General features: G+C 39.7%; 1 protein-coding gene across 1 annotated transcript in view; it reads left to right on the top strand.

Moving 5' to 3' along the window:
* Nucleotides 1–24,836, top strand: part of LOC125094073 (collagen alpha-1(I) chain-like) — a 33,025-nt gene that overhangs the window by 5,634 nt on the left and 2,555 nt on the right. Inside the window, exon 3 of the mRNA XM_047719818.1 lies at nt 23,661–23,835. Coding sequence (XP_047575774.1) covers nt 23,661–23,835 — 175 coding nt within the window. The remainder of the gene's footprint in view (nt 1–23,660; nt 23,836–24,836) is intronic.

The raw sequence follows: 24,836 nt of genomic DNA, 5'->3' as shown, positions 1-24,836 counted from the left end.
CTGCATAAAGGACATCTCAGGGCAATGGATTCCTCTTGTGAAGAGCCAAGTGGTCCTGAAGCACCTTAGTTGTCAGGAAAAGGGGCTCTGATCAGTTAGAGTCAGGCAAACCCAAAGAAGTTATTTTGGTCTACAGTAGTGGGAAGGTGGTGCAAACTCCACTGTCTGGCAGAAAATCTGAGCAGATGGAGTATTTATAGACACTCCCCAAAGATTTCAGTTCAATCGGATGGATGCTAGGGAGAAAGACTGATGAGTGGGAGGTAACTGAACTGAATCTTCTTCCAGCCTTCTTGAAACAGGTCTGAATATTTGAGGAACAGTTTGACAGCAGAATACCTGGGGAGGGCTACAGTGCTCTAGGCTGACTCTAATTCTAAACCTCATCTTCAGGGAGTGTGTCTTGAGGTTTAGCGAAGTCAGAATCACCTACAATGCTCATTAAAAATATGGTCATCCTAGTCTTGTTGCTCAGACTCTCACTTAGTGGGTCTTGCAGGGGTTCAAGAAACAGATGATTCTAATGCAGGTGATGCTGAGACAACAATTTGAGAAATGCTAACATATAGTCACCCAGAGGCACATTAAAAGAGAGGTGTCCTGGGCATTGACCAAGGAAATTCATCTCTAAAGGGCGCTCTAGAACTCTGGTGTTATTGAGAAGGATATGGGAGCTTGAAGCCGTTCCTGGTTTTCTGGGGACAACAGAAGAGTCATTGTGTATTTCCATCTCCATTCATTCCAGTCTGTCCCCCTCTTCACTGCCCACTTCACCATGCAGTGCTGTCTCTCATCTAAAAAAAAACACTGGACAGATTTTTTTTTTTTAGTTTTCTTTTATTTTTTAAAGATTTTATTTATTTCTTTGGGAGAAAGAGAGAAAGAAAGAGCGAGGGAAAGGGGCAGAGAGAGAAGCAGACTCCCTGCTAAGCAGGGAGCCCAACAAGGGGCTCAATCCCAGGACTCTGGGATCATGACCTGAGCTTAAGGCAGATGCTTAACCAACTGAGCCACCCAGGTACCCCATACTAGACAGATTTTTAAAGAATATGAGTTTAAAGTGCAGCTAAAATATTAGTCTGCCCAAAGTAACACACACATGGCTGGCTCCAAGTTGCCTTAAGACCCCAAACATGACCAGAGTCACCCATATCAAGCCTCAGAAGTTTAACAGCTCAGTGCTGTTAAACTCCAGTGAAAACATGCCTGAAAACTAGGTGTCCCTGATATTTTCTGACCCAAGGATAAAGAAAAACTTAATCTACATGAGGAAATAATAATAGGATTTCTTCTTTTCTATTAAAAAATTCTTTCTTTTGTCAAATTCCATTATCACTCTCAAAGTTTAAGCCTTCAAGTGGTCTTTTTTGCTTCTAAGCAAACTTCACCTAACATAACTATTAGAGAAAGAGGAGATAAATATCCATCACTTTATCTAACCGTCTCTGGGAAATGAAATTCCATAATCTTTCCTGGTAATCTATCTTTATATATTAAAGATTGTTTATCAATTTTCAGACTTTTTTCTGATCAAATTTAAAGATAAAGGTTGACTTTCCTAATGCATTTAAATAGGCCAGTTTAAATACGCGCGCGCACACGCACACACACACACACACACACACACACACACACACACAGGGACATGTGCTTGAATTCACTAGAGACTCATAACATATGACCCAGGTTTCTTTCTTCATCATAATGCTGAGCAGAAGATGTGGGTCTTTCTCAATTTATCCACCCTAATTCACATGTGTACTCAAACACCAGCCTATATTCTGTGATTTCAAAATGAATAGAAATGATCCCATCATAACATTTTCTTTTGTAGCTACTGCCTCCCCTTCCCTCTTCCTTGTTCCCAAATAAAATGTGTTTATTCACATTTTTAAAAGCATAATTATCATCACACTAGGTACTGATCATATTATGCTTCAACTCATTTTTCCGAAAATTTGCCTGAATGCAGTAAATGATTTTCCTCCTTTTGTTGACATCAATGTCCTTACTGGTTTTCTGCCCCTATTCCCCTAATCCCATACCTCCAAAATGTTCACCCCAACCTTCACCTTGATCCTTAGAATTTCTATTCTTACAGCTTTTTGTACCTGTTTTCTTTCTTTAAAATTTTGTGTCTTATGTGAATCAGGCAAACATAAAGTTTAAAGGAGCAATTTGGAAACTTTGTTAAAGTGGGGCACCTGGGTGGAAATCAGTTAAGAATCCAACTCAGGTAGTGAGTTTCACCTCAGGTAGTGATCTCAGGGTCTTGATCTCAAGGTTGTGAGACTGAACCCAGCATCAAGCCCATGTCAGGCTCCATGCTCAGGGCACAGTCTTCTGGAGACACCCTTCCTTTCCCCTCCCACCCCCACCTCTGTAAAATAAATAAATAAATCTTAATTTTTAAAAAAAGAAGAAAAAAAGAAAAATTTCTTAAAGTAATAAACAAAATCTTTAAAGTTAAATTTCCATGATCAGTTTATGCCACTGAATTTAATTTGATGAAATACAATAAATTTATTACAAACCATTCCCCACGTAGATTACACATGATACAATAAAAGTATCAAATAACTCATCAAAAATGAATTAATGGTTGATGTTAATGAATTAGACCTAAGTATAGCAATATAGAAGATAATTTTTTTTGTCCCCTCCCTCAATCCCCCCACCAGATCCCATCCACCCTTCTCCCATCCCCACTCGAAGATAATGTTTTTAATCGTCTTACTCAAAACAATCTTTTTTCTCTGTAATTTAAAATGAGCTCTGATAGGGTTTTTAAAAAATAGGAAACCAAGATGGTATCAGTCCAGTTGACATTATTCTCTTCTGCAAAATTATGAAGACTAAAGATGATTTCCTTGTTTTCTATGATGCTTTTATGCAAAAATGATAATTTGCATAATTTCTTCAGTCTCAATTGAATTTCTGAAGCTATTTTTCAAGCAAACTTCCACATGTCTCCAGTGTACACCATCTGTCTCATCTCTCTCTCTCCCTCCCTCTTTTTTTAAGTATTACAATTATCTTGTAACAGGAGCTGTCAAATCTTTATTCCTCAAGGATTCTTTCTTTTGATAAATGAAAAGGAACTGTATATATTGTTATGTGTAGTTGTATGAATGTGATGGGGGTTAAGGAAAGGTTAGATGTTCAAAGCAGTTATGGCTAAATTGACATATTGGAGGAAATGTGATCAGGTAAGCTGGCTGGAGTTTTTAAAATCAGATTCTTTACCCTAGGAAAATAAAGGAATGTTTAGTCAAAAGGTCAGGGAGCCTGGAAGCAAAGAAGAATTCACAAATACTCTTACTAAGGGTTCTGTGGTTGATACTACAAGCATTAGAGAAAATATGAAAAAAAGAAGATGACCTTACTCACAAGCTGCAAATTGCATATAAAGCCTGTTGGCATTTCCAAATGGTTGATACTTTTACTGGGGAATCAAGTTTTATGTTTACATAGTAAGTTTATACTCAGCAGGAACTTCAGGAAATCGTATGGATTGCCAAGAAAAAGTCCATATTGAAGTATCTTTTAGAAAAAAAAAATCCTGCCAAAAACATTTAGAAGGCTTTAAAAAAAAATGAAGTTTGCAAGGAAATGCAATAGATAAAATGTATGTAGTACTCAAAATTTACAACCAGTATATTTTATAGCATTTCATAAAAATATTATTTGCAACTCAATTTCAATCAATTTGTAGAGCTATAATTACTGAAATCTAGTAAGAAGCTGCAAAGTACAGTTAAAGCTTCAGCTATCCAGAATCCTTGAAGAATGGGTCACTCCAAAAAACTCAGTTTTATTTGACTAAAAATATTTGAAATATAGTTTAAGTTTCCCTGGGTTTTGAAATAAAAGGCACTGGAAATTAACATTTCAGGATGACTCCAGGCTATCATTATAAATATTGGATTTGTACAAACAGAATAATTAACTGTGGTGTCTGATTGGCTTGGGTTTAAGTTCTGACTCTGGAAATTTTTACTTACGTGACTTTAAGAAAGTTATTTAATGTCGTCAGCCTTAGTTTCATCATCTGTAGAAGGGAGATAACGGTACCTATCTCTTTGGTTGTTGTGAAGCTTGATTAAAAGAGAGAATAAAAGGACCCCTGGGTGGCTCAGTTGGTTAAGTATCTTTGGCTCAGGTCATGATCCCAGGGTCCTGGGATCGAGTCCCGCATTGGCGGGGGGGGGGGGGGTCCTTGCTCAGTGGGGAGCCTGTTTCCCCCTCTGCCGGTTGCTCTCCCTATTTATGCATGTGTTCTCTCTCTGACAAATAAAATCTTTTTTAAAAAGAGAAAGAACACATTTCAAATACTTAGTGTATTTACATGGCACTTAGTAAGACCTCAGTAAATTTTAACTAGTCTTAGTATTAATATTAGTGTTAGTATTGACAGGATTATTTTACACTGAGGTATTTAAAAGCATTTTTCTAACAGCAAAATTCTATATTTTTAAATCCTTGTGTTTATCATTTTTTGTTGTTGTTGTTTTGTTTTCATCTTTCTTCTCTTTCTATTGGCACCAAGAGCTGCCCAAATATATATTTTTTAGATTTTATTTAGGGGCACCCGGGTGGCTCAGTCGGTTGAGTGGCTGCCTTTGGCTCTCAGGTCATGATCCCAGGGTCCTGGGATTGAGCCCCACATCAGGCTCCCTGCTTGGTGGAGAGCCTGCTTCTCCCTCCTCTTCTGACTGCCACTCCACGTGCTTGTTCTCTCTCTTTCTCTTTATCAAATAAACAAAATCTTTAAAAAAAAGTAAAAAAGAACATGTTCTAATCAAAAGCAAGTTTTAAATGATTGTCCCTCCTTGGTTTCTCTATCCTAATTCTCAGTGAACATAAAGCCTACAAACTTCTGGAACTCTTGAATCTTAAGAGCAGGGGAAGGTAGAGAGAGAGGGAGAGAAACAGGAGGAGGGGAGGGGCAGAGGGACAAGCAGATCTCCCCCACTACTGAGCAGAGAGCCCAATATGGCCCCATCCCAGGACCCCAAGATCATGACCTGAGCCGAAGTCAGACACTTAACCATATCAGCCACCCAGGCATCCCTAGGAGCAGCCCAGGTCTTTTACTGGTGAGGGTTTGGAAGTGCCAGGTGGGAGGAAGAGCAGATCAGGGGGCCAAACCAAATGCCCTGGCTGTCAGCAACTTCACTTTTCTGAGCTATAGCTAAGCTCCAGACCCATCTTCATCTTCCACTTGTGATTCTAACCATTAGAAGGAATCCGAAGTCTTTACATATTCTTGGCCTGCGATATGTTCTGGTGTTTGACTCTCATGTTGGGAGTCATCCTCTCCCCCTCACCACCTCCCTACCACTTTTGGTAAGTAATCGTCAGCTGTGGGTTTTAGCTTAAACTTCTCTTGGCCCTCAGTTCTCAGAGATTTTCTTCTGAGCATGTAAGTCACTTGGCCTACCTCCAACGGCTGATTTTTTCAGATTCCAGCCTTCTCAGTTGGGCCCAGCAACAGATCTACAGACTATGACTTCTTACTATTATCACAGTATCCATCTTTCTCAATTAATTTATCAAACTGCTAACATCTCAGTAATCAATTAACCCAAATGGTAAGACTTATCTGTAGAGCAAGACAAATTGGTAAAAATGCAGCAATACCATCAAAGTTCATCTTCTCCTTATCTGTATCCACCCCTTCTCCCAAACCAATATATATGGTATATATGTAGGTATGCTTCTTATCTTTCTACAAGTTCAAATAACCATATATAAAACATATATACCTATACTGGGAAGTTAACTCTGTTTAAAAAATAGAGTTATATCTTATGTATTTCTCTGCATCTTGCTTTTTGTCTCTAAAACATATAATGTAGGGCTCCCTTTTAGTCAACAAGCATAGAACTAACATTCTTTATATTGCATAGTTTTCCTTGGAAAAGGTTGTGTCCCAATCATTTTCCTATTAATAGTTGCCTATTAATTCACTCTTTTGTCTTCCATAATTAGAAACAGAGCTGCAATAAACATTCTTGTTTCTGTGTCTTATGTAGAGAATGGATTCCCTAGGATGGAATTTCTCGGTTACAGGGAATGTACTATAAAAAATGTTTTTATTGAGATAGACTCACCATATAACACTGTGTAAGTTTGAGGTGTTGGCTTGACACATTTATCTACTGCAATATGATTACTAGAGTAGCATTAGCTAACACCTTTATCATGTCACATAATTATCATTTCTTTTTTTTTTTTTAAAGATTTTATTTATTTATTTGACAGACAGAAATCACAAGTAGGCAGAGAGGCAGGCAGAGAGAGAGAGGAAGGGAAGCAGGCTCCCCGCTGAGCAGAGAGCCCGATGCGGGGCTCGATCCCAGGATCCTGGGATCATGACCTGAGCCGAAGGCAGCGGCTTTAACCCACTGAGCCACCCAGGCACCCCTATCATTTCTTTTTGTGTAAAGAACAGTTAAGATCTAGTCTCTTGGTAACTTTGAAGTTTATAATACAGTATTTCTTACTATAATCACTATGCTGTGCATTAAATCTGCAGAATTTATTTATCTACTAGTTGCAATAGAATGCCTGTTTTTAACAGATATTGCCAGATTCATTCCATGAACATTTAACAATTTAGATTTCTACCATCAAGGTATGAAAATACTCACTCCACATCCTCAAATCACCCTTTCTGGCTTCCACTTTTTAGAACTGTAACCATTTTGATAGATGCTTTATGTTATTTGATAAATATTTTAAATTGCATGTCCCTGACAACAACTGAGGAAACCTCCTTTTATTTATCATTCACATTTCGATTTTTTCTTATTTGAGTTTGTTAGTCTTTATTTTATCAGTTTAGTAAGAGCCCTTTGTATGTTAAAAACATTAGCTATTTCTCTGACATTGGCATTGCTAGTATTTTTCCCAATTGGTAGTCTTTTCACTTCTCCATAACTTTAAATTTAAAAAAAAAAAGATTTTTTTTTTTTTTTTGAGGGGCACCTGTGTGGCTCAGTTAGTTAAGCATCTGCGTTTGGCAGGGTACTGGGATAGAGTACTGCATCAGGCTCCTTGCTCAGCAGGGAGCCTGCTTCTCCCTCTGCCTGCTGCTCCCCTTGTTGGTGCGTGTGCTCTCTCTCTCCCTGTCAAATAAATAAATAAAATCTTAAAAAAAATTTTTTTTGGAAACAATCTTAGGTCACCTGGGTGACTTAGTCAGTTGAGCGTCAGCTCTTGATTCCAGCTCAGGTCATGATCTCATGGGTCGTGAAATTGAGATCCGCATCAGCTCCATGCTCAGCAGGGAGTCTGCTTGAAAATTCTCTCCCTCCCCCTTTGCCCCTCTGCCCTCAAATAAATAAATAAATCTTTTAAAATTTTTTGAAACAATCTCAAATTTACAGAAAATTTGCAAGTAAACATATCAAGAACTTCCATTTTCCTGAATGATCTGAGAGTAAGTTACCAACATGATGCCCCCATCCCCTCACCGACATTTTCCTGCATAACCACAGCACAACCATCAAAATGGGAACATTGACAATCATACAGTACCACCGGTAAGTTCTGTCAATAATAACAACAATAATAGCAATTCCCAATAGTTTCCTTTGAAGCAAAAATCCATCTAGTTCAGAATCCTGCATTGCATCTAACTATCATACCTCTTTAATCTCCTTCAACTTGGAAATAACTTCTCATTCCTGGATTCTTTTGAGGATTATAGGCTATTTTGTATAATGTGGGTTTGAAACTATTCCTTATTATTAGATTCAGGTTATGCACCTCTGGGAAAAAAAAATCTACAGAAGGGATGCTGTGTTCCTCTCAAGGCATCCTATCATGTGGCACATGATTTGCTTCTGCTGTTGTCCAATTTGATAACTTGTTTAAGATAGTGTCTTCCGGTTGAGAGGCAATGTGGGGGCTTTGGGGGGTAGGAAAAGAACAAATGAAACAAGATGGGATGGGAGGGAGACAAACCACAAGAGACTCTTAATCTCACAAAACAAACTGAGGGTTGCGGGGGGCGGGTAGGGAGAGGGTGGTGGGGTTACGGACATTGGAGAAGAAGGTATGTGCTATGGTGAGTGCTGTGAAGTGTGTAAGCCTGATGATTCACAGACCTGTACCCCTGGGGCTAATAATACATTATATGTTAATAAAAAAATAAAAAATTTATATATAAAAAAAGATAGTGTCTTCCAGTCTTCTGCACTGTAAAGTTACATATTCTCTCTGTAGTATTTTCATAGGGAGTGTTTTGAGATTAAGTTAATATTCTCTTATTAAACTTTGCGTTTACACATATACATAGAGTACATTAAACAATGTACTCTATGTATATATATACATATGTATAATATATATATTATGTTTAATAAGAGAATATTATATATGGTTTGCAGTTTCATAAAAAGAATTACTTGCATTTCCATCATTAGTTCTTTGGGTGCTTACTTTGCCCCAGATTTGTGGGCATCTCTTCAAACTGACTTCTGTACCTTTTTGCTATATCCGCAAATTCTTTGAGTATCTCCTTGATTTTGGCACTATAAAATGTTCCAGGTTCCTTTTGAACTTACTCTGCTTGGTCCTAGAATCTCATTTCTCCAAGGAGCTCTGGCTCCTTTCTGTGGAGAATGGTTCTCAGAAATTAAGATCCTAGCACTGCTGTGCTCATCACTTGTGGAGTATCTCTGCCTTAGACCTTCTCAGTGGACCGAAAATGAATATACACACACATTTGCATCCATCTTTATTTCGATAGCTATATATATATTGAAATCCATGATCTCAAGATACTTCCAATTTCCATCACTACTGCAAGGCTGATTCTATTTTCTCCCTTTCCTTATTTATAACTCCCTTTTCCCGATCCCCATTTCTCTCTGTTTGTTTACTTCTTTGATCAAGCCTCCTGTATATAATCCATCTCCTATAACCCTATGCTGCACTTCCTCCACCTGGGCTTTGCCATCCTGCTGCCCACACAGGATACCCCCCTACCTAGCCTAGGTTCTGTAGGGCCAGGCCATCCCCCTGTGAGGGCCACTTCCTCACCCAAATGTTCTGATACCCTGCACCACGATGTCCATCTGTGCAGAGGCCCCCCTCACCTTGCTCATGCCTTGACATCCTACACTGGGATATGTCCTCTGAATCCTTCCATTCAGACACTCCTTACCCTTCTTGGTCTCTGACAATTCACACCCAGCCACCCCTCCACCGAGACACCTTCTTCACCCTGCCCAGATTCTGATATTCCTTTCTGGACTATTTTCCCGAACAGCAGTCCTCCTTACCCCATTTGATCTGTTCTGTTATGGCATGAGATTAACCATTTTATTCCCTGTGGCCAGTTGTGCAGTACCGCTTACTTCAACAAACTCCTCCAGATGATAAGAGAGGAAACTAGAAACTCAAAAGTGGGATTGAAGAGAATCTGCTGGGCAGAAGTATGCTAGCCTAGATGGGAATGCCAAGGAATCTTGTTTCCTTCATTTCCCACCACAAACTAAGTGAATCAAGCTTTAAGAAATATATTTGTAGTGGGGAGTGCCTGGGTGGCTCAGTTGGTTAAGCATCTGCCTTCGGCTCAGGGTTCTGGGATCGAGCCCCACGTTGGACTCCCTGCTCAGTGGGGAGTTAGCTTCTCCCTCTCCCTCTGCCCCTGCTTGTGCTGTCTCTCTTTTACCCTCTGTCAAATAAATAAATAAAGTCTTTTAAAAAAAGAAATATATTTGTAGGAACGGATGTTTGATGGAAAGGAGGCTGGCATTTCTCTCTCTGTCTGTGGAGGTGAGGGCAGAGCCCAGGAGGAGTGTCAGGAGTGCTTGACTTGTGTCTCCTGAAGTGTGAGGCTTGCCTGTGAATATAACACTAGAGCTTTCTCCTTGGAGGGTCTGGAGGAGGCAGGTAGTCTAGAAGAGTCCCCACAACAGGGTAGGGAGACAGGCTGAAATGGTATTTCCACCATCTGACAGCAAAAGCGTGCTTAGGTTCTTTTCATAGCACCATTAGGTAGCAGGGCTTGGGTCATCTTGAACTGAATCCTAGGAAGAGGGCTGCTTGCCAGGGTGAATTTAAAAAAAAAAAAAACCATGAAAACAGAAGGCAGAGGGCAGAAGACAGGGATTAGGGACGCCTGGAGTGCTGCAGAGGTCAGCCAGCAAGTGCATCAGCTGGCTCCAGGGAAAACCAGTGCAGGTGCAGAGGTCTCCAAGGGAAATCTCCCGAGGCCATGTGCTGCACATGGAAGAAGCAGAATTTGAAAATGTGTCATGAGGGAGGGCTTATGACCAACAAAACAAATATTATAGATAGTGTGGGCTCATCGTTCCACTCCACCCACTCCTGGTCCCAACGCTGGAGGAGGCACCTGGGGAGCTGGTATAGCTAAAACGGGCACTCACACCTCATCCTCTCCGTCCTCTACAAAGCAGTGAATCAGACCTGAACTGGGAAGACTGAAAACCACTGAATGGAAAGAGATATGGAGGTTTTCAGTTAGGCTGGATCCAACTACAAAATATCTGAATGTGGGACTGTTTTTATTTCTATTTTTTTGAAAGACTATATATTTGACAGAGAGAGATCACAAGCAGGCAGGGAGGCAGGCAGAGAGAGAGGAGGAAGCAGGCTCCCCGCTGAGCAGACAGCCCATTTCAGGGCTTTGATCCCAGGACCTTGAGATCGTGACCTGAGCCAAAGGCAGAAGCTTTAACCCACCAAGCCACCCAGGTTTCCCATGTGGGACTGTTTTCAGACTCCAAAGTACGTGAAAAGGCATTGGGTCCACCAGAAATGTGACCAAGAGCAAGGAAATATTTCTGGGGAAACATTGTGTGAGGCAGCGGTGGGAGAAAACAAAGCTGTTTCCTGACTTGCACCTTCATCAGCCAGGCCAATTCAATAAGCCTGTTGTCACTCTGACGCTCGTTAGCTCTCTTTGCATTTTTCCTTCTGCAGCCTGGGACTTGATCTACTTAGGGAGTCGGTCATAAGAATCCACTTTGAAAAAAAAAATGGAAAAAAAAAGAATCCACTTTGAGGTGTATTTATCTTTTCTACTTTATTTGTTTTCATTTTTTTTAAAAGATCTATTTATTTGAGAGAGAGAGAGTGTGAGTGTGTGTGTGTGTGTGTGCGCGCGCGCACGCGCCCACGTGAGCAGGGGAAGGGGCAGTAGAAGAGGAAGAGAATCCTCAAGCCACCTTCCTACTGGGCTGCGGGCCCGTCCCAGGACACTGAGGTCATGACCTGAGCAGAAATCAAGAGTCCCACACTTAACCGATTGAGCCACCCACGCACCCTCTACCTTATTTGTTTTTTATTTATTATTTTCTATCTTTATTCACTCAAGTTTTTCTTTGGTTTATTTTGCAGTTCTTGTTCCATTTTCTTAGACTGAGTTCTAAATTTGTTTTTCCTGTTTTCTTTAATAATAAAGCACTTAAGACTATAAATTCCTTCCCAATAGGAATAGTTTGAGCTGTGTCATATATGTTTTGGTATAAAGTTTTCTCCTTGATTGCTTTCTAGATAATTTGGGTAATTTGGGTTTTATTTACATATTATTTATGTTTATATAAAGCTGTATATTTATATGCTTAATATCATTTTAGTATATTTTATTTATATTTATTTGTATTTTAAGTAGTACTTGTATTTTGAAGTGTTATTTGGGATGTTGGTTCTCAATTTCCAAGTCATTAGAGGGGCTTTTTAGGGGGGCTATTATTCCCTTTTCATTATTTATTCCCTCCCCCCTTTTAGGGGTTACAGGTCAGGGAATGTGGCCTATAAAATCTCTAGTTTTGTGAATCAGATTATTAGATAACCTAGATATTATTCTGGACCAAAGCCAAGACTAATGTTTATGAATGCTCCATTAATATACAAAAGAAACATAGTTATGAGATGTAATGTTCCATACATCTTTTAGGTCAAATTTGTTGGTTGTTTTATTCTATTTCCTCCTCCGCCCCCTTTTTTTTTTTTGGTCTGCTAGATTTGACTGATTCTGAAAAAGGTATATTAAAATCCCTATTAAAATTGTATTTTTACTAGATACTCTTAATAGTTTTTGCTTTATATATTTAGTTTCTATACTGATTGGTGAACATGGTTTATGGTTGTTACATCTAGCTATAAATTTGCCTTTTATCATTACATAATATCAATATTCATCCTGCTTATTCCAACATTGCTATTGCTAGACTTGGCTTCTTTGGATTTATATTTATCTGATGATATCTCTGTACATCATCTGAATTTCAACCTCTACCACTTTGTTTAAAGTGGGTTTCTTTAGAAATATGTGGTTGGGTTTTGTTTTTTAATCCACACAGACAGTTGTCAGTGGATATTATCCTACTGTTTTCTGATTTCAGAGTTGCAGATAGAAATCTGAAGTTGGTCTGGTTCTTTCTCGTGTCAATGACTTGTCCTTCCCATCTGGAAGACTGTAGAGCTTTGTCATTATCCTTGGAACTAGCCCATTTTACTGGAATCTGTTGTGTTTGTTCCCATTTTTATAGCTCTTTCCCTTGGAACTCAAAGATTCCTTTCTATCTGAACAGTTTCCTTAGCTCTGCATGATTTTCTTCACCTATTTGTTTAAATATCGCCTCTTCTCTATTACTATTCCTCACTCTGAAATCCCGATTTATTTATACATTGCAACTTCTGGGTCTGTCTTCTGGCTCTCAGATTTGCTCTGATGGTTTCTGTCTTTAAATTTTTGCTGTTTGGAGAGATTTTTCCACTTGTTCTTCCAGGCCCATGTTCACTTCTCAGTAGTTGCCATCCTCTTTTTCAATACATCTGCTGTATTTTTAAACTCAAAAATCATGTTCTTGAGTTCCAGTTATAGCAGTTTAATGCTGTAATTGGAGCCCCTTGATTGCATTAATTGCTTTTCTTGGTTCAAGTTGCCATGTACGCCTCCAGCCATTTGATTTTGCTGGCAGCTGCCCATCCAGGGTGCTGGGCGCATTCTTTCCCTCTCTGGCTTGGTTGTGACTTTGCCCACTTGCAGGATTATTTGCCCTGGGCCAAGTCTTAAGCAATCCCATGGGTTACTGAAGGCTCAGTTTTCTCTGCCCCTGTGGACAAAGTATCAGCTGGAAAATCCTCTGTTTCTCGTCCAGGCTTTCCTGCATCCTAGTTTCCTCAACTACGAAGGTCAATGCTCATCCCACCTCAAAGACACAGAGGCTTTAGCTCATCCATTAAGTCACCAGCACACTTGAGGGCCAGAAAGACTAGCAGGTCCTTCCAAGGGCAGCTGTGTCAGCCGTAGGGTTGCCAGATAAAATATATTACATGGGACATACTTACACGGAAATATTTATTCATTGTTTATATCAAATTTAAATTTAACTTGGTGTCCTGTATTTCCCTCTCTCCTTCGCTCTCTCTCTGTCTCTCTTTTTGGCTCAACCTGGCCACCCCAGTCAGCTAAGTTGCTTTCCCTCCCATCTTTCCACTTATCTTTTGATCTCATAAGGCAAGCTCTCTCCGATAACTTTGGAAATCTGACCCTTGCTTTCAGGTACTTTCTGAGGCCCCAGACTCTCTCTGGCCTGGAGGATGTCAAGGTTCATGTCCAGTACAGGCTCTCTCCACATTGGATCCCTATAGCCCTGCATGTCCCTTCCCACCTCAAGGGCTCCACTCAAGAAGTTGTTCACAGTTACACTTAGTTGCAAGAGCAAAGTAGCTCTCATAGAATGTATGAGGGAAATAATTTTTATCGTAGAGCTCTGCAGCCAACCAATTTATCAATTACATAGAATACAGGCAAAAATATTTTCATAACTGCAAGTGCTCAGAAAGCCTGTCTCTCAAGATTTTTCTTTTCTTTTCTTTCTACTTTTTTAAAAGATTTTATTTATTTGAGAAAGAGAGAGTGAACAAGAGAACATGGTGGGCGGGTGGATGGGCGGCAGAGAGCCTGATGCAGAGCTGGATCCTGACACTCCAGGATCATGACCTGAGCCAAAGGCAGACGTTTAATCAACTGAGCCACCCAGGCACCCCTCTCAAGTATTTTTCTAAAGAAGTAATGGGAAGATGTGCTCAAGTAAACAAGGGAATAAAATAAGGAAGAAGAAGATGTGGGATCTGAAAAGGGGTGGGTCCAACCGAGGAGTGCGAGGAAGGGAAGTTCCAGAGTACTAGTTGGCAGCTGGCCTGGAGAGGAATTAGGCCAAATTGGAGTGGAAAGACAGAATGCAAAAGGGAGATACTCACACATTAAATATTGCGTGGAAGATAATCTAAGAATGTAAGGACTTGATAAAAGACAGACAATCTAGGTCTTTCCAGTCCATTTTTTTTCTTCCAGTTAATTTTATTTGAGATGGGATCACCATTCAGAGCTGCTCGCATCAGGGATCTTACTGAGAGTTGGTCTCATTCAGATTCATACCCCCAGGGGCAGGCTGTAATCACAACAATCCCTGGAGATAAGATAGACTATATGTTAGAGGCTAAAAAATGCAATAACTTCTGCTCAGATTCAGACCTCTGAGATTTCAAAAGAATTCATCTCAAAACTTGAGTTCCTACTTGAATTCTGTCTCCACTCATTCCGGCTGACAGAAACCAAACTAAGAAATCTACTTTGGATTCTGGTCTGGCATGGAAGGAACTTGGAAGTTTCCACTTCGTTCTAACAACAAGTAAAAAGCTGAACAAACTGAAAAATGAACAACTCTCCTTAGCTCTGTAAGAGAAAGGAACAGGGCACATTGCTGCCTCCAAAACTGGAGAGACTGACAGAGAATCACAGCAAAAACTTCCACAGAAACAAGCACCAAAGTAGAAAATCCTGAACTGTACAGGCAGACCTCACTTTATTGTGCTTCACAGATAACTGTATTTAAATTTTTTTTTTTTTAATAAATGGAAGGTTTGTAGCAACCCGGTATTGAGCAAGTCTATCAGCACCATTTTTCCAACACATTTGTTCACTTCATGTCTCTTTGTCACATTTTGGTATTTCCTACAATCTTTCAAACTTTTTCATTATTACTATATTTGTTATAGTGATCTGTGATCAGGGGTCTCTCACATTACTATTGTAATTCTTTTGGGGCTCCATGAACCACTGATTAAGTATAAGATACTTAATCAGTAAATGTGTGTGTGCTCTGATGGCTCCACTGACCAGCCTTTCCCCCATCATTCTCCTACTTCTTAGGCTTCCCTATGCTCTAAGACACAACAGTATTGAAATTAGGCCAGTTAATAACCCTACAATGGCCTCCAAGTGTTCAAGTGAAAAGAAGAGTCATAGGTCCCTCACTTTAAATTAAAAGATAGAAATGATTAAGCTTAGTGAGGAAGCCACGTGGAAAGCTGACAGGTAGGCTGACAGGTAGGGCTTCTGACCAAATAGTTAGCCAAATTGTAAATGCAAAGGAAAAGTTCTTGAAGGAAATTAAATGTGCTACTCTGGTGAACACATTCTTACTGCTGATATGGAGAAAGTTTGAGGAATCTGGATAGAAGATGAAACCAGCCAGAATATTCTCTTAAGCCAAAGCCTGATCCAGAGCAAAGTCCTACTCTCTTCAATTCTAGGAAGGCTGAGGAGGTGAGGAAGCTGCAGAAGAAAAGTTGGAAGCCTGCAGATGTTGGTTGGTGAGGTTTAAGGAAAGAGGCCGGCTCCGTAACATCAAAATGCAATGTGAAGCAGCAAGTGCTGAGGCAGAGGCAAGTTTTCCAGAAGATCCAACTCAGATACTTCATGAAGATGGCTGCACTAAACAACAGATTTTCGATGTAGATGAAACAGTCTTCTATTGGAAGAAGATGCTATCTAGAACTTTTAAAACTAGAGAGAGGTCAATGCTTGCCTTCAAAGCTTCAAAGCAGAGGCTAACTCTCTTGCTAGAGGCTAATAAAGCTGATGACTTTTAAGTTAAAGCCAATGCTCATTTACCATTCTGAAAATCCTAGAGTCCTTAAGAATTATGGGAAATCTACTCTGTGCTCTGTAGATTGACCAGCAAAACCTGGATGACAGCACATCTGTTAATAACGTGGTTTACTGAATATTATAAGCCCACTGTTGAAACCCACTGCTCAAAAAAAAAAGTTTCCTTTAAAAATGTGACTCCTCATTGGCAATGTACCTGGTCACCCAAGAGCTCTGATGGAGATGGACAACAAGATTAATGTTGCTTTCATACCAACTAACACAACATCTGTTTTGTAGATCAAGGAGCTATATTGACTTTTAAATCTCATTATTTAAGAAATTTTTGCAAGGCTATTTTATTTTAAGAAATTTAAGAAATTTTAAGAAAGTTTTGTAAGGCTACAGCTGCCATGGATAGTGATTTCTCTGATGGATCTGGGAAAGTCAATTGAAAGCCTTCTGGAAAAACACACAAGGAGTTGCTTCTTATGGATGAGCAAAGAAAGTGTTTCATTGAGATGGAAACTACTGGTGAAGATGCTGTGAAGATTGTTGAAATGACAACAAAGAATTTAGAATATTACATTAACTTAGCTGATAAAGCAGCAGTAGGGTTCAAGAGGATTAACTCCAACTTTGAAAGTTCTTCTGTGGGTAAAATGTCAAACAGCATCACTTCCTACAGCAAAATCATTCATGAAAGGAAGAGTCAATCAATGCAGCAAACTTCATTAGTGTCTTATTTTAAGAAATTGCCACAGTCATCCCAGTCTTCAACAACCACCACCCTGATTAGCAGCAGCCATAAACACTGAGGCAAGACCCTCCACCAGCAAAGAGCTTATGACTTGCTTAAAGCTCAGATGATGATTAGCACTTCTTTAGCAATAAAGTATTTTTTTAAATTAAGACATTACATTGTTTTTTAAATAGAATGCTATTGCACACTTAATAGACTATGGTATAGGGTGAGCATAACTTTTATATGTACTGGGAAACCAAAAAATTCATGTGACTTGCTTTATTACAATATTTGCTTTATTTTGATGGGCTGGAACCAAAACTGCAACATCTCTGTGGTATGCCTATAATTGACAAATTGCTGAAGGCTCAGTGTGGACAAGGTGGGATGAGGTGTCAAAATTTTGTCAGCCTCACTTCCTGGAGTTCTAATAAGTTCTCATGAAATAGAGAAAATCCTCTCTGCTTCTGGTAGAAAAAGGGGGAAGAGGAAGCCTTTTGAAATATGCTAGAGCATTCTGCTCTTCTTAACAAGGTCTGCCCTCAAGGAAAACTACTTAAACACAGCCTAATCTGCTAAGTTTTATCAGAGGCTTACTGACCTGCAGGAATGGAAATGCTCAACTCCATCCCACTCTTAGCCATCCTGTCCCACCTAAGGTGGGGGCGGGGGAGGGGCAACCAAGAAGCACAGGAAGTTCACAGCTAGAGGCACAAGCTCAGGAAAGACTGAAACCTAATAATAGTACTATAGAATGCTTCCCCCTACTCCCACACCTCACCACTGCATTACTAAAAGCCCATTTACAGCAGTTTCTTTTTCCCATTATATCATGCCCACCTATCAAAAAAATTAAAAGACATACAAAAGACAACCACTTAAGGAAGAAATATCAATTCTCTGCAAAATCCTTCTGAGCACAGAACCAGAGGGAATATTTTCTAACTCATTCTATGAGGCTAGCTTTACCTTAGTACCAAAACATGTCCAGATCTATATGAGGAAAACTTCAAAGAAATCAAAGAAGATGAAAGAAATCAAAGAACTAAACAAATGGAGAGATATTCCATGTTCATGGATAGGAAGACTCAATATTGTCAAGGTGTCGTTCTTCCCAACTTGATCCATAGATACATCACCATGCCAATCAAAATCCCAGCAAATTATTTTGTGACTATTGAAAAACTGATTCTGAAGTTTGTACAGAGAAGATAAGACCCAGAATAGTTGATACAACATGAAGGAAAAGAACAAAGTCAGAGTACTGACCATATCCAACCTCAAGACTTAACGTTAAAGCTATAGTAATCAAGACAGTGAAGTATTGGTGTGAGAATAGATTCCAACAGAGCAATGGAACAGAATAAAGAGCCCAGAAATGGACCTCCCTAAATATAGTTAACTGACCTTTTCTTAAAAAGATATTTTTATTTATTCATTTGAGAGAGAGAAAGCATAAGCAGGGGGAGGTGCAGAGGGAGGGAGAGAAACAGAATCCCCACTGAGCAGGGAGCCCAATGTGGGGATCGATCCCAGGACCCCGAGATCATGACCTGAGCTGAAGGCAGATACTTAACTGACTGAGCTACCTAGTTTCCCCTAGTAAACTGATCTTTGACAAAGAAGCAAAGGCATTACGGCAGAGCACAGTAGTCTTTCCAATAAATGATGTTGAAACAAAAAAATTAAATCTTTTATCTAGACTCAGACTTTACACTTGTCACAAAAATTAACTGAAAATGAATCATAGACTTAAATGTATAATGCAAAACTACAAAAGTTCTAAAAGATAACACAGGAGAATATTCAAATGTCCTTGGGTTTGGTGAGGATTTTTAGCTACAACACCACCAAGCATGATCCATGAGAGAGAGAGAGACTTGATAAGATGGACCTCATTAAAATAAACAGTTCTTTTCTGTGAAAGATGTTGTTGAGAGAATGACAGACAAGCTACAGACTGGGAGAAAATATTTGCAAAAGACATATCTGATAAGGGACTGTTATGAAAACTATACAAGGAAATTTTTTAGCTCAACAATAAGAAAACAAACAACTCAATTAAAAAATGAGCCAAACACTTTAGCACACACTTCACTGAAGAAGATATACAGATGGCAAATAAGCATATGAAAAGATGCTTTACAACATGTGTCATCAGGGAAATGCAAATTAAACAACAATGAGATAGCACTACGCACCTATTAGAATAGCCAAAAACCAGAACACTGAAAATACCAAATGCCGTGGTGGATGTGGAACAACAGGGCCTGTCAGTCATTACTTGTGGGAACCCAAAACAGTCCAGCCACCTCAGAAGACAGTTTGGTGTTTTCTTACAACACTATACATGCCCTTTCCACATGATCCAGCAAGTGCATTCCTTGCTATTTACCCACAGGGGCTGAAAACTCTTGTCCACGCAAAAACCTGCACCTGGGATTTATAGCAGCTTTGCTCATAACTGCCAAAATTTGGAAGCAACCAAAATGTCCTTCGACAGGTAAGTACATCCAGATAATATTTTTCAGCACTAAAAAACAGATGAGTTAGGAAGGCATGAAGAACCTTAAGTGAATACCACCAGGTGAAAGCAGCTCATCCAAAAAGGTTACCTACTGTATGATTCCAGCTATGTGATATTCTAGAAAAGGCAAAACTGTGGAGACAATAAAACAGATCAGTGGTTGCCAGAGGTCAGAGGGGAACAGTGAATAGGCAGAGCATGGAGGGGGTTTAAGGCAGTGAAACTATTTTTTATGATACTACAGTAGTGGCTACATGGCATTATACACTGTCCAGACCCATAAAAATTATAACACCAAGATGAGCCCTAATGTAAATTATGACCTCTGGGTTACAATGTGTTAAAGTTGGTCCCTCAATTACAGCAAATGTACCACTCTGGTGCTGCACGGGGAGGCTGATAATGGGGAGGGAGTCTATGCACGCATGGGGTCGGGGATACCTGGGAAATAAAATCTCATATACACACACACAAATACACACACTTTTGGCTAGTGAGGAAAAGTAGACTCTGTGTGTGTGTGTGTGTGTGTGTGTGTGTGTGTGTGTGTGTTTGTGTGTAATATAGACTATAACCCCATCTCTTGATATAAACACATAATGATTTTTGAAATTTTACTTGCCTTGATTTCCTCATCTGTAAAGTGAAGCTAATAATATCAAGTACTTGAAAGGATTGTGGGGAGGATTGAATGAGTTCAGCACATTGAAAACAGTGCCTGGCCCATGGTGAGCACCATGTACACGGCAGCTAACACAATTAATGAGTGACAACGGTGTTTTGTATTATTGGAAAAGTGAGCTCAAGAATTAAATTGGCAAGAAGAACAATGTAAATTTGCAATTACTCTAGGAAATTATATCACCACATGATGGAGCACCTGGGTGGCTCAGTTGATTAAGTGACCAACTCTTGATTTCAGCTCAGGTCATGATCTCAGGGTCTTGGGATTGAGCCCTTCACTGGGCTCTACACTCAGAATGGTGTCTGCTTGAGGATTCTCTCTCTCTCTCTGCCCCTCCCTCTGCTCACACCCTCTCTCTTGTCTCTAAAAATAAATAAACACATCCTAAAAAAAAAAGAAGAAGGAAAATTATATCACCACATGAGTAAAACTAAGCAGTAAAATAACATATTTGGAGTCATTTCATACAAAATAGGACACTACTTTCCAATATAGCACTGTGTCTCACTGCCCAAACTAAGGAAATTTATGACCAAGTTGAGTATAAATTTATAGCAAATAAATACTAAGGAAAACTTGATCCTGAGAGAATTCTGTGATGTCCCCTGCTTCTAGGTAGATACTCACAAGGCCCTGAAACGCTTTGAGTCTGAAAAGTTTGCTTGGATAACAAGATTGTCACTGTGTCCTCATCTTGGCTCAAAGCTGCTTGTTTATTTCTGGTTTTCAGTTATGCTCTGGACATAGCTCAAATGCTCAAGAACATTTATCATCCCTGTTCAAGTTTCCAAAGAGGACGTGATTTGCTGTTCCCTGCCTGAGAGGGAAGCATGGAGCAAGGACACCTGTTGTCCTTCCCCTGCTGGGGGAGGGGACAACTCATATGGTCAGCAAGTGCCTGGCATTTCTGGGCCCTACCTTACTAGAAGATAGGATTATGTGTCCCAGGCCTCAGGTGCCCAGCCTGTGGCCCTCTTGGGCCTGCTGGCCATTAAGCGGCCTATAAGCTCCCTCTCACTTCCAGTTCCCAGCTGGTGAAGTGCTCCTCCTCCCCTCCTTCCATTCCTTTCTGTCCATTGGGAGGATGAGGCTAGCTTGAGGTTCTTAGCAGCTGCTCTGTAAGTGGACAGAGTGAGTCCCAAAGGTCTAGATTTAGGGAGGAAGCAGAATACCCCAACAGGCTTCAGTGCCCCATTCTCCAACATGGTTTTCTGGAAACCTTACTCAGCCATTTATTCATAGAAAACCATTTATTATATTAAAGCCATCAATTAATATAAACATTATGCTCTGATCCACATTCAACTGATGATTCTTACTTCTACCCTTTCTATTTGTGATAGCCCTGGAGGGAGAGGGAAAAAAAGGAGAGAATTCAGGCCTGAACCCCTTTACATGCCTAACACCTCATTTGATTAAACTCTTACAGAAAACATTTGTTGAGCGAGCACTAAGCATCTGTGTATCCACATACATGAAAACACAATTTTTGTATCGGAATTATTAAGGTGATCATAATTTTTGCATACTACTCCCAGCAAGACAGGCTGATGTGGTAATATGGAGACAGTCCCAGATCTGAATTCTATTTCTACCACGTCCTGGGTATATGGCCTCAGGAAAGTTGCCAACCTTCTTGGACCTCAGTTTCCTGATCAGTTTCAGAGGTTCTATCAACTGATCTAACCCATGATCTGATCCTATCATCAGGTTCAATGAACTGATATGTAAAGGACCTAGTGGCAGATATGGGGAAAAAAAAAAAGTGCCCAAGTATTTTTAATTCACATCAACATTTCCCCTTTGAGATGCAAACCTGATAGGTCTACAGGCAATCCCCATCTGTGAGGACACTGTGCCACCTTCCAGTAGCTTTCAGGAGCTCTGTCTGTTCCATAATGAATGCAGTACAATTTGGTATTTCCAAGCTTATCAAAAATCAATCCATACACATTGTGGGCTCACTATTTTGTAAAAAGGCCAGAGTTGTGCCCTATTTAAAAAGTGTTTGAGGGGCGCCTGGGTGGCCCAGTGGGTAAAAGCCTCTGCCTTCAGCTCAGGTCATGATCCCAGGGTCCTGGGATGGAGTCTCACAACGGGCTCTCGGCTCTGCAGGGAGCCTGCTTCCTCCTCTCTCTCTGCCTGCCTTTCTGCCTACTTGTGACCTCTGTCAAATAAATAAAGTATTAAAAAAAAAAAGTGTTTGAGATAGTGATGGTAACCTAGGAAAATGCTTATAGCTTTAGACCGATCCAGTATCACTTCTGCCAAGACCTACCCCTGTCAGGATGACTAGTCTCATATATGTATTGGATTATATGCCAAGAAAGATTCTGCCTTAAAACTCCCCAGTAGACTTGGGGGCCTGGGTAGCTCAGTTACTTGGGTGTCTAATTCTTGATCTCAGCTTGGGTCTTGATCTCAGGGTTGCAAGTTCAAGCCCTGCACCAATATATATATATATTTATATTTACATATAAATAAATAAAATTTATATATATAAATAAGTATTTATTTATATATGAATAAGTATATATAATATATAATATTTATATAATTTATATTTTATATATATAAATTTTAAAAAAATCAAATATAAAATTATATATACAATATATGTTATATATTTTAAATATATGATAATATATAATATAAATATAAAATATATATTTATACATAATATATAATATATAATTATATGCATAATATATAATATAAAATTATCTTTATTATATATTATATAATATATGGTTATATATTACAATTATTTATATATAATATATAATCATTCTATATATGATTATATATAATTATTTTTATATAAATAAGTATATTAAATAAGTAAATAAAGAAATAACTGCCTCAAGAGCCTTATCAGTAAAGACACAGGAGTACCTCAAAGCAGTGCCATAGAAATACAAACCACAGCCCAGCAGACTAATTTCAAATCTGAATGTATATTTTAAACCAGTAAAAATGTGCAAGCGTGAAAGCAAATTGATACCACAATCTCCTCAAATTACATGATAAAATCAGTTCCTTCTATAAGCCAAATCACAGGTAAAAGCTACTCTTTATTGTCAGAATAAGATAATGTTGCACATGGAAATTTTGTATTAAGAAGTATGAAGTAACAGAATTGTTTTATTATGGCCTAAAGTATCTTTGAGACTTACTTTCTGTCATTCAAGCTCGCTGGGGCAATGCTTTCTTGGAACTCCATTCATAGCTGATCTCCTTCAGAGGAACTGCCCGGATCTGCTGTTGAGCAAACTGAGGTCACTATGAGCGCTCAGCACTGAGAGGGAGGGCCCGAACGCAAGAACCGCTGAGGTTCAGGTGGCAGTGAGGGTGTGCCCATGAGGCCAGAACCCAGCCAGGGAATGCAGACACACAGGAGACCAAAGAGGGTCAGAAACCCAATACATTTTATGACTGCTTTATTCTTATGGCTATATGAGGTCAGTCATGCTACTCACCATCAGAGAAGCCACTCCTAAAGGTCTTCTCTCTCTATGGTGGAAACCAGTAGCATCAATTTTGAAATGTTTTCTAGACCAAAACTCTTTCTGCCTGTTTGTGGGGGAAGAACTCAGAATCTCAGGATAAAATGTATTTAAGTACTAAGGTGGGCCTGGAATTATTGCAAAAATCTATATTTGTGTGGCCACCTTCTTTGTGAGCATGGGATATCTTTCTCCTCCAGCAAAAATATAGATTAGGCGCCACGACGTTCATACTTGAACATCATCTCTACCATCTCCTCCTTTGTTTTCCTCAGGGAACTGACCTGGATCAGAAATGGAGAAGACCAGCCCAGCAGACATCAGGCAGCAAATGGTTAAACTGTTTGCCAGAAACTCTCACGAAGAGCCCTATACAAGGGCTGTATTTGGAGAATGTCATAGGGATGAAGAATCTAAAATTCAGCAATTCTGGGTGCTCTAAATTCCACCGTAAGTTAGCCCACAGAGCACTGTACTGTAAACCCCATGAACTCAGTGCTACAGTTACCTTACTTTCAGTTTGAGCACACAGATTTTATCGAAGTCAGCTGAAAGTATCATTCACATGCAATGTTGTGTTTTGTTTTTTTTTATATTTGTTGCCGGAAGGGAAAAATCCTGTTAAAGATATCATCCATTTCACATCACACATGATTTTAACTTATGTGAAGCAACCATATAGGCTTCAATAGTGAGTAGGAAAAGGGAAATTATTTAAATGGTAACTTAAAATAAGCAAAAATGGTATTTTGCACATGTTCTATTTACCACATACTGCATACATCGTGTCTGTTGTGTATATGTGTGCTTTATTTAATGAAAAATATAAGGAATTTTGAAGAGAATTTGATTAAATGTGATTTTTTCCTAACCCCTAATCTGGAAACTAATTCATGTGGAGGACCAGTCACACGAGACATCATCACTTGGGGTGCCTCTTCTGACCTGGTGGCACTGCTGCCACGCCAGGGCTCTGACTCTGTGAGCTGAGCTAGGACCCACTGGAAAAGCTCACCCTCCTGAAAGGCACAGTTTCCTGCATCTGTCCAAGTGTCCAAGCCACTGGGCACTTCCTGCTCACGGTCAGGCAAGTCTCCCATACAGTCTTGAGCTCAACTCCTTGACTTGAACTCTGCCCGCCTGTCACTGAGCTGTGGGCTCAGCTCTCAGCCTCTGGCGCTACTTGGCCATCAGCCTCTCAGGAGCAGGGCTATCTTACTCTGTTTCACCAACATTTCATACAGTATCTGGCACCTGGTAAATGGCAAATTAATATTTACTGAACAGAACTTATCTGCGTTTGGCTTTATTGCTGCGCCTGCTGCAGCATTCCTGAGAGCGGAGCCACTGGTAACAGCCTCCCTGCTGCAGATAATCCCTCTGTCCCCAGCCCTGCAAGCAGCCTGCGACTAAGCCTGGGCATCTCTTCTGTCAAGACCACATCTAAAAAA

Source organism: Lutra lutra, chromosome 2 (genome assembly GCF_902655055.1).
Source record: "Lutra lutra chromosome 2, mLutLut1.2, whole genome shotgun sequence".
Classification (NCBI taxonomy): domain Eukaryota; kingdom Metazoa; phylum Chordata; class Mammalia; order Carnivora; family Mustelidae; genus Lutra; species Lutra lutra.
Note: the sequence above shows the minus strand (reverse complement) of the source record. Positions and strands in the feature narration are given on the sequence as shown.